The sequence below is a fragment of the Pomacea canaliculata genome, linkage group LG7 (genome assembly GCF_003073045.1).
Source record: "Pomacea canaliculata isolate SZHN2017 linkage group LG7, ASM307304v1, whole genome shotgun sequence".
Classification (NCBI taxonomy): Eukaryota; Metazoa; Mollusca; class Gastropoda; order Architaenioglossa; family Ampullariidae; genus Pomacea; species Pomacea canaliculata.
In genome coordinates, this window is record NC_037596.1 from 17,520,383 (window position 1) to 17,531,251 (window position 10,869).

At 34.2% G+C, this 10,869-nt stretch overlaps 1 protein-coding gene across 2 annotated transcripts; it reads right to left on the reverse strand.

Moving 5' to 3' along the window:
* Positions 1-104: 104 nt before the first annotated feature.
* Positions 105-6,303, reverse strand: LOC112568564. Of its 2 annotated transcripts, none has more exons than XM_025245895.1 (9): positions 6,106-6,303; positions 5,744-5,848; positions 5,235-5,423; positions 4,738-4,806; positions 2,704-2,742; positions 2,164-2,271; positions 1,301-1,328; positions 1,021-1,143; positions 105-700 (listed from the first exon to the last, which is right to left on the reverse strand). In XM_025245895.1, the coding sequence occupies exons 2-9, from the start codon at positions 5,841-5,843 to the stop codon at positions 595-597; spliced, it is 762 nt and encodes a 253-aa protein (XP_025101680.1). In that variant the 5' UTR covers positions 5,844-5,848; positions 6,106-6,303; the 3' UTR covers positions 105-594. The 2 variants fall into 2 exon arrangements, with proteins under 2 accessions (XP_025101680.1, XP_025101679.1); XM_025245894.1 differs by having other exon boundaries at positions 1,021-1,164.
* Positions 6,304-10,869: the final 4,566 nt, after the last annotated feature.

Consider the following 10,869-nt stretch of genomic DNA (forward strand, 5'->3'; position numbering starts at 1 on the left):
CGTTTTTTGGCAGGTTAGGGCGAGTGTGCTCGTTTTAGTTCATTTAAAGGTGTTAATATCTACAACCGACCCATCAATCAGTAACGAAGTTTTGAAGTTTTATTTATTGCAGAAACATATTTTGTACATACATTAGGAGTAGCCTCAAGCAAAACATTTTAACATTCACGTATGAATGAAAATAGTCCAAAAACAGATAAACTTTACACGTCGTACCTCATCGTATCTAACACTTCCTTCCAGCTTCCATCACTCACTCATTAACTGGCTGACTAGCCAATGGAGACTGAATTCCTTTTTATAACAGTCGTAACCAGTGATATAGTCAGCTGAAACAGTATTTCCCTGCAAATGTCAGCATTGAGAAGTTTTATATGTTCAGTATTCGAAGCATCTGGGTTCAATTCTCAAACTTTCAATCTGACAAATGTAAATGAGAGGGTGGAAGACACCAACACACAGACTGCTTCTTTTTTGAACGATTCTTCATCAGTTTTTGTGCACAAATGATTTGAATATAAATGGTGTATCAGCTGCCTTCCAATCTTTCATATTTCACTGCAAGTTGAGATTTTTATTTCATCAGTAGCTGTGTCACTGTTTAATCTTCAAGCTGCATTTTCTCATCAAGTCCTGAATATTTATCTTGACTGATGTTGACTCGTTTTTGTTATCTTCGGTATTTGAAACTCCTTCCTCCCTTCAAAATGAAAACAATAATTTAAAATAAGAGTGCCAGTCTTATGAGAAAGCCACATTATATTAATAGCCGTCTGTCAGTCTTTACATTTTAAAAAATATATTTACAAACGATATAGCAATCCAACTTAATATTCTGTTCGGACTGTTATTTTTGCTATAGAAAATGAGAGGAAACAACAACTTAAGAAACACAAGTAATGAAAAACAGATAAAAGACAATAAACAGAAACTTTATCATAATGTTGATGATGAATTTAAATGGTTGAATCCTCTTTATTAGAGGTAAAGAAAAAGTAGAAAGTCGACCCAATTGCCCACCTGTTTGGCATATTACTCGAAAGTAGTGGAGTCTGTTTGGCATCTTCTCCAACGTTAGTTTGTGAGTTTGAACTATTGTGAGTGAGGATGGACCACTTACATAGTCCTGAGTTCTGCGCATCCCTGCGTGAAATAGAACCTCCACTAAAAAAATAATATAAAAAGAATTAAATGCAGTTTATCTTTAGAAGTAAAAAAAGGAAGAAAAAAGAAAAAAAGTACACTTTAAAATAAGATCTTTCATCTCTGTCAAACACACTTTTTTGAAAAATATACTAACATGCTGCACGTTTCAGGAACTTCAGAACCTGAAACAGAAACAAATTAAGTTTTTTTTAAAAAAGGAAATCCGACAAAAAAGAGGTATCACTCAAAGTTTTCTAAAAAATTAGCTTGTAGATTTAAGAATCTGTATTTAATTAACCATTTAATTATTCTTATTAAAGTAGTTATGTACACAGAGTAAACGATTTATTAGAAGTGAAGTGTATGTTTCATTTGCAGATGGAATTTGAGAAAATGCTACCTTTTATATTAATTGCAAATATTATGTGAATAATGCTAACCTACCCAGAAGTAAGTGTAATAGTATTCTAGAGGAGCTATTAAGACTGCACACATTTAGTAATTCAGAGATGCATTTAGAGATGCATCGTGTAACGATGTACCACAGTATAAACTAAAAATAAACTAGTGTAAGGGAAAACTAAGAATAAAGAGAGTCCGAGGGTAAGACCCTAGTGCTCATTGTTTTATTGAACAAAAAATGGCTTTGTGGAAAGAACTAGCATAGAAAATTCAAATTAATGATCAGCTTCTCCCTCACTCTCCCTCTCTCTCCTCACATCTTCTGTCCCCCTCTACAACTCTGGGTCATCATATCCAAGTAAAGATGTCACAAATAGAGCTCTCGTTGTATATTTCTTACTTTATACTTCTTTGTATACTGCTACTTTGTAACTCCGGAATATAGTTAAATGTTTTATCAAAAGATCTGGGACATTTTTCACCTGATGTGAAATTTAGAAATCTTGCCGTTTACTACGACTACGATAATTTTTAGGTACATTCAAAAAATATCTTTAAATCTTTTGCTTTTTTCTGTAAGGACTTTTTTTTCTTTTTAATGTGTGAAAAATTTACTTCTCTTTGACTTGAGGAATCTCCATATCACATAGCCCACTACCATGATGAAAATGATGAATAGAAGACTTCCAAGCACAGCACCAGTAATTTGTTCCGTTGAATAATCTAAAAAAAAAAAACAAGATTGAAAAAATATAATTAAAATACTTAAAGAAATATCAACATAAAATCTTTCTTTTTGTTTCTGTTGTGCACCACTACTACTTTTTCATTTGCAGAAATAATGACTGGTTTTGCAATGGAATGATATTAAAAAAAGATGAATTCAAATAAAACAAAATTCAATTCAATTATGAGAAAAAGCTTTGTGTACCACATATTTTCATCTTGAAATTAAGGTAAGTTTATTGGTGCTTGATACTCGAGCTGATGCTTCTACATTATGCGCAGTTAAAGACAAACATCTTACAGACTTACCTTATATGATTTGATGACAGCTGCATTCTACATTTGGCAAAAAAGCGCATACTAAAGAAGTATCTATACTTAAGTTTAAAAATTATTTCAGTAGCTGCTGAAGCAATTTTAGAAACTTGCCTTTATTTTCTGGTTCAGGAATAAATGTAGTAGCCTCATCTAGAAGTAGAAAAAAATCACATAGTTTGTGCAATACTTGATCTCATAAACAAGAACACTTCCTGGTTAACTGAGAGTCTTGAAAAAAAACTTTCCTGCAAATGATGCAGATTGTACTCTTGATAACAAATTTTGCTGTTGGTTAATTATTAAAAAGCTAAAATAATTTTCTAAAGAAAAACAATAATTAAAACTGTCGGTGCAAACTACATAGTAGACGACCAATAACAAGTAATGTTGCCGGGTGGAAGTGGTCGCCAATTTTGCAGAAATTACTTAAAAAGTAAACGAGTAACAAAATAGCTACCGAATTAATGTTCATTCAGTTAATTAATCGGAGATAATTCTTGAATCCGGCTTAAAATAGTGTGCTTTAAGACTTTAATAGGCTTTAAGAAAATGAATATAGTTTTACTTTTAAAATGAACACTGCAGGTACAGGGTATCAATGTATAATGCAATGGTAAAATAAACTAAATTGTTAAAAAACTTTATTTATCTCTAAACCTACCTGATCTAAAGGAAATTTCTTTTCAAACAATCACTTTTAAAGCTAAGAAAAGTAAGAAAGGTGCATAAAACTTACATATATGGTTTATCAAGCATATGTATATGTCAGCCTTGAAATGATAAACATGTTTTTTTCATAAAAATAAACATGGTAAATCGACAAAAAGCCAAGTATAAACAACAGTATCTTCACTTTGTGTTCCCAAGTCACAAATTAATAAATCATTTTTTTAAAAGGTGGTATTTCAAATGCACAATAAACTAATGAATTCTATAACTATTTCTAGCATAAAGTATCAAAGCACTTTAACTATTTTCTACCACTTTCAAACGTGTGTACCAACACTTCAAATAAAAGAAGTTAAGTAATCTTGTATAGAATGCTCAAAATATACAATATGGTGGAGCTGAAAATTTTTTGTAGTGGAGTGTAGCTGATATATGTACAAATAATTCTCTTACTTCAGATATATATATATAAACATATCAACATACAAATACACCCAAACATACACATTTGTATTAAAACATGTAAATACATATCTTGAACTGAACAAAAGTATTGAAATATTGCTTATATGTAGTCGTCCAATCAGCACCCAAAAGAAGGTGGAAGAAACCCTTTACAAAGTCGCTGAGACTCTTTATATTGTCCAGCAAGTTAGGATGGTGAATCATTATACATTATTTTTTAAATGTTATGTTTAAATAACCTACAATGAGAACAACAGGCAGTGATCAGTCTGAGACCAGTAAAAACGACATGAAGCTGTAGACAGGAAACGGAAACGGAAGTTTAATACCCTCCTAAATATGTCAGACAAGGGAGGTTTTTCCTACTGACCCACATTAACAAATTCCAAACTTAAGAATAAAATAAAAATTTCAGTGATTAAGACACTGCGTGTTATCTTTCTCTTGGAAAGGCAATTAATTTGATAAATGAAGAACTGTGTTTAGAGCATATTTAAAAGGTTGTTATTTTAACAGCAACAGTTTTTGAAAGGAGAATCTGGTAAGCGGGTCTGCTGTAGGAAACCTTCGGTAAGAGGTGAACAATAGTGTCTCCACTGATTGATCACGTCCCACAGAACCTCCGGTATCTGACATACTTGTACTGGAGTATACAAACCTGCCAATCCTTATCGATTATAATATACTGTGATGTACAGGTCAAATAAAAAAATCAAATCAAATCAAAACAAACTTTATTATCTGTCGAGGAGACCCAGGACAGAAATTTGTCTTCGCTCACAAGGGCAGGCATACATACTCATACAGACATTTAACACACAGTTAGGAGTGAAGATACAAGTAGTTTAAACGTCGTATTTCATTCCTCCTCTTTGGGTTACTGGTATATTGTCTTTGGTGTCTTTGGTAGGTGTCTTTCCTTTCTCCTGCTATAAATTGATGATTATCTAGAACTATTCATTTCAATTTCAGCGTTTTAAAGCCTATAGTTACAAATTGAAATTAATTTACCATAACTCAATTCTGTGATCCTGCTGATGTATGTATTAACCGTTGAAGTGCCATCATGACTTTCAGCTCCTGGAAAAAATATAGAACACGAACACATTGCTATCGACGTTACCCTCTGAAATAATCACTCAGTGATAGAAACTCTTAGAAGTCCTTATACTTACTAATTATAGAAGCTCCGTCTACCAATTTAAATGGCAACTACACCTGCATACATAAAGCTTGTATCTCAAATTAGACTTTTTGTAGACCACCATTTAGTGGTTCAGATGTATTGAATACATATTGAAAACACTTTTTGCGTAGTGTTCTGAAAACATTATAAACTATAAATGAAATCCTTAGTAAAAGAGGTTAACCATCAAAAGAATTAGAAATGATTTACTAAACACAACACAAAGGACAAGAAATTTCATATATTTAGTTAATTGATAATGATTATCAAGCCTGCTTATCCGACGAGAGGACATAGAAATTTATGAATATTGTCGCCTTACCTGGTGTCCATCTGCAGCGCTGTGTCTCTGATAATTGCATTCCTCGCATCACACATCTATAAGTACCATTTTCATGTTGATGTTCAGACAATATTATTTCTACATGTGTTGGACTTAACAGTCGGCATGTGACTCCATTGTAGTTATTGCATTCATTGTCGCTTAATGAGGCACACATGAACACTCGTCCTTGTAGATAAGGAAAGACAAAGAAGGAAGATAAGTCTTGTAATGATATGTACAATAAAAACATAGTTCATATTTTGCTTCAAAAATATCGTGCAATAAAATATCATTTTGTAAAGGAATGAGGTAGATTAGTTAGAATGCCATCAATAATGGAATTAAACAAATAATAGAATGCCTGTAACATGACTATTTATTGCATAAAACATTACACAACAGCAAATAAACCTAAAATTCAATAGAAATTAGATGTGGTGGAGGGAGAGATGGAGAAGGAATAGCAGATGGGGAGGTTGTTAATGTTTTTAATCAGTTTTTCTTACTTTCATCGCCAACGTCTGGTTTGAAATACAGGGACAACCCTTGTATGGCGCTTGTCGATGTGCAGTGCAGGCTGCTCTTAATATCACAAGTAATTGTCATTTTTTCTGAAAACACACCCACACACATCACACTCATTGACATATAATTTTTTTCCTTTTTTTGCTTTATCAATTTGTCATTCAAGTTTTACAGGGTTGTATTAATATCGTATTAGGCAATAGCAACAGTTTTATTATCTGTATTATTAGTTGATACTTTCTAACTTTTTTTGCAAGATCCTGGGCTGTCGGGAGAAAACATTTCATTTCCTGCGTATATATATACATTCATCATGTACTACACTATTTATATTTACACTTACCAGGCCTCGTAGAGTAGTTCAGATCGTTAACATCACTCAATGCTAAAGCAAGTGGCTGAACAATCTCCTACAATAAGTATAGGCTTAGAATATAGTAAATAAGTTTAAGCTTCAACAGATAACATCATAACACTTGTCTATTACAAAATGATTCAACTCCATTGAATTCTATCCTCTTCCTTTGTTGTCTTGTAGCAAAATGGCTTCAGAAAGTGAAGTCAATTAAGCGTAAGCCTAATTGCTATAAAAAGAATCCTGTCTTCAGGATATTTCCTATCGCATCGACTATCTTTTCAACACAAAACATTACAAAGATAAAGAAATAGAGCAACATTTTACAGTAGTACAACAGTAAATAGCACTGAGGATAGCATTTAGGTCTGTATTAAAATTGTGCTAATGATTTTTTCAGAGGTAAAATGTTGTTAGCTTAAAAACAGAACTAGGTAGATCCTTCTTTTTAACTGTAAGGTAGAATCTGTATTATCCACTAAAATTTGCTTAAGCTTCTTGTCCCCTTTGAAAATGAGTAATTCCGGGAATTATTTGGGTAAGTGTGCAGTAATGTAAACCAAGATGTTTCACCATCTTCCTTTATTCAAACATCCACTGTTTTCAATTTCATAAAGGCACTTTGTATTTTGCGAAGAAAGGAATCAGTTACAAGAACTGAATCATTTAGATCATTTCTTTTCAAGACCACCACATGCAAGAACTAGCTTTAAATAATTGGAATTTTCCGTTCCACTGATGTTTTACACCGGAGTAAAATCAACATATCACAGAGTAGTTGTATATAAGGACATGCAGCACAAACTATAATAACTATCTATACCAAATGCTCACTTTTATTATTCTTGATTCTTCACAAAGCACACTATACATCTTTTGAAATTGTTCAGTTAATGTTATCATTATCCACAGGTATATCATTACTGTAACAGCCATTGTCTTTCTCTAGCGAACTCTTGAAGTGTTATTACTAAAAGTCAACAAGGATGTTGTTATGAAATTACTATGTTTTGTAGAAATTTTGTGCAAATCGCTCTAAAGCATTTTTTTGTTTTGTTTTATGGAAGTGGTGAGCTTATTTATTATAGCCTCATTAAAAGAAACTTCATTGTTTCTTTTCAATAAATTCATATACTCTCTTCTAACTTTACAATATCCATCAGGCGGACAGAGATAAAGAGGAGCATGTGTTCGCGTGTGTGAAATGTCAAATCACATCTGCAGTCTGTCACCGATAGCCACTACATGTGACTTCAATATTCGCTTCGATTTCAGTAGCCCATGTTTAAATGCTGTTTATTGATCTAAAAGCGTGTTTATTTTTTGTGTTTTTTTTTATTTTACCGGTTGCAGATAAAATAATGATAAACAGAAAAAACTGCTTACGCAAAACAAACTTTGACACAATCACCTCTTCACACATCACCTATTACGCCCACGCCGCTGTCCGGTGACGCAACGGTTATCTGTCATCAATACAGTGAAGATTGGTTGTCGTGAATTCACATCTCGTCTGGGGAACGCTGCTTTTTTAAGCATGTGGCGTCTTTTTACATGGTTGTCTGTCTTTCCGTGATATAGCCTTGGCTCGGAGAAAAACACTTATTCATCACCACTTCCAACACGCGCACGCGAGCGCACACACATACACACAAGAGCACAAAGAAGAAAAGGAGGTAGAGGGCAGGTCGCTTGGCAGTTTCAAAGTCGTACATTGGAAAAGAGTACAAGTTTTTTTAATGCTTTGACTGTAATGAATGTCTGACTCAAATGAGGAGAGATAGAAATGCTGACAAAAAATCTGGAAAAGTTAAGGATAGAAATTAATCTGAGCAATGATAGGTGCACCAGCACCGACGATTTTATCACGAAGCGACGTTAACTATGGCAAAGGGAAATCGCCTTAAAGGAAGAGATTAATTTGGACCTTGGAGCAAATGGTTACTCACTTAAGCTCCTTGGTCTTGTAGCTGAAAATCTTCTTATGGCCATTTAGAATTTAATTAGCCGAAATAGGTCTGGATGGCACAGGCAGAAGTACCCTGTTAAACTAAGCTAACCACTTCAATGTCCAGGACAATAAATCACCTACGTCAACTGTTCCTACTGTTAATCAGTTATGGGACTTTTCTAAAATCTATTATCTTTAAAGTAATATGAGTGATTTCTGTTGTGATTTATATGTATTAGAGTTAATCGGGAAAGCCTGATTTTAATGTGATGGTAGTAGAAAGCACTTGTCTAGTTTCAAACTAACTCTGTTTCCTTGGACGAATATTTAATAGGGTAATAAGCCAAGTGTGTCAGTATTAATATTATCTTTGCACATACCGATTTTATATGTAGTAGAGCTCTGAAAATAAATAAAAAAAATAATATCTGAATTGTATATTTAGAAAAAGGCTGTCATGAAAATAATGCTGTGTGTCTTTTCAAATAGCGTAGTAATCACCTTTGCAGGCCCCAGTAGGGGAAACTGCGTAGGTTGGTCTGATTTGATTATGTCACCATTTTTGATAGTTTATCAAAAGACTGTCCTCCAAGCTTCCGTTGAAGAAGGGTCCCACAGAAGAAACATATGTGACCTTCCACGACGAAATGAGTCTTAAGTCGGAAATTTGAGATTTGCCAAATTGCATATTTTTAAAAAGTAAAGATTCTGAACTTTTGTTTGATACAAAAGTTGTTCTTGTCATCCTAACACTGAGTGAGTTATGAACGTTCGAAGTGTGACAGTACGGTGGCGGCCATTTTGAGAAAAGCGGGTTCAAAGATTAGCGCCAAGATGGCCGACTAGGTTTGTTTACTCCTAAACTTTTGCAGAAAAATGTCTTGATCGGCAAATATTTGAATCGCTCTTTGAAGAAGTTGAACGTACAGACTCCGGGCTTTCTGACAAGGTATAGGACGATGGGTTATGACAGGGAAACAGTAGAGAAACAGAGTTTGAATTTCGTCTGAAAGCAGTACGGATCGCAGTAGGGTACCTCGATTAAAAGGTATTTTAAGTCTATTTCTTTTATTTTAACACAGCAGTATATGTTTCTGATAGTTTAATAACCAAGGAATCCATTTTTAAAGAAATATCGAACTGCACGAAACTGGCCCCTGTCACCTTTCGGGGCCTCTAGCACAAAACTGCTCTCAGTTCATCGTGGAGGGTCACACATAAAGAACTGTAAGACAGCTCCGTGCAGAACCTACCCATGACCGCGTATGACTGTAGCAGGTGGCAAAACTAGCTGCTGCGTGTAGCCAGGTTCCTCCCCTAGCAATCGGAATTAGTGAGCAAAATATTATCCCCGTTTCTCCCTTCTTTTCCTTTTGGTTACTCTGTGTCCCTTCTGTGTCACACTTTCATTCATTTATTTCTCTCTTACTCGTTATCTCGTTTATTCTCTCTCTCTCTCTCTCTCTCTCTCTCTCTCTCTCTCTCTCTCTCTCTCTCTCTCTAATATAAAAGCATCGCCATGTCTCTGTGTAGGCAGAGAAAAAAATTTAAGCAAAAAACAAAAGTGCAAAAAAGGAAGGTAACTGTATTTCTGCTTAAATGGTTTTTATGTAGTTTTTGTCAAAATTTCATTCTTTGTTAAACAGTTCCCTCTGAAAATTTTCAGTTTTTAAAATTATTATTTTAGTCATATCATAAAATAAAAAAAATGTTGCAAACACAATATCCTGCTATCTGTTAAACTATACAATTTTACAGGATTGTTGCTTTAACGGTGAATCTGTTATAAAAAAAACATGAGTATGTAATCAACACCTCAGTCCCTGATGACTACGTAGGGGTGGGCTAGTCGTACAAAAACACAACAAAAATCGAAATTGCAGCACAACTGTAGATTTTATTCACTCTCCGGCTGTTCTGCCATCTCTATATAACTTCCAAACGGAAAAGCCTCTCTAAAATGTAAAGCTACACTACTTTTTCTATCCCCGTCGAACGTTTCAGAACCATGTACCCCTTTCCTACGGTTTCGCCAGGTCCTTTTTTAAAAACCCTTGCCGCCACTGGACCCACTGACCTCGCCCTGTCTGGTCATTGTCTCTCTAAGTGGCTCAGTCAACTTCGTAACTTCGGGTGTAACAGCAGACTCAGTAGCCAGTAGCCGCGGGTGGACAGTTCAAGGCTGGCTACTACATACGCAGCCGGCGGAAGAAATGGATAGTCTTGGGTCATTTCAACGCCTACCTCTACAAACAAAGACATAACTGAGTACACTACTTGAGTGCTACAAAATATACTATATTAACAATAGTCATATTAGCTTTCTAATCATCAAAATGTTGCTCCATACAACTGCTAAGATCTTATACACTATGAAAACATTATATATCTTAGTACCAAAGTTTAATTCACTAGTAATTATGTCTTTTACTAAATTAGTAAAGGCATACGTACAATCTGTATAGCACCTTCAACTTCTTTTACAATTGAATAATCACAAATACTTATTGTGGTCGCTTACTGAAAAGAGAGGTTGTCACTTTCATTCAAAATCAAAGGTACAAAAACTTTCTTTTGAAGCAACATGAAAACTGAGAACAGACAACCAACAGCAATAATAGGGATGATGATGATGATGATGATGATGATGATGATGATGATGATGATGATAAGAACAACAATAATAATAAAACGAAGAATTTACACATTAAAAAATATAAACGAAAGGAAGGTTAATCAACAACAGTGTTAATAACTAATGAAAGCCAAAAGGCAAAATGAAAGCGGGTAACTGAGGGTAT

Bases quoted from the DNA above. Each gene is read 5' to 3' on its own strand.
- LOC112568564 (XM_025245894.1), bottom strand. From the start codon at position 5,843: ATGACAATTACTTGTGATATTAAGAGCAGCCTGCACTGCACATCGACA. The intron at 2,743-4,737 runs GTAAATTAATTT...TTCTACTTCTAG, and splicing joins GATCACAGAATTGAGTTATG to ATGAGGCTACTACATTTATT. The intron at 1,165-1,300 runs GTTAGTATATTT...TTATTTTTTTAG, and splicing joins GTTCCTGAAACGTGCAGCAT to TGGAGGTTCTATTTCACGCA.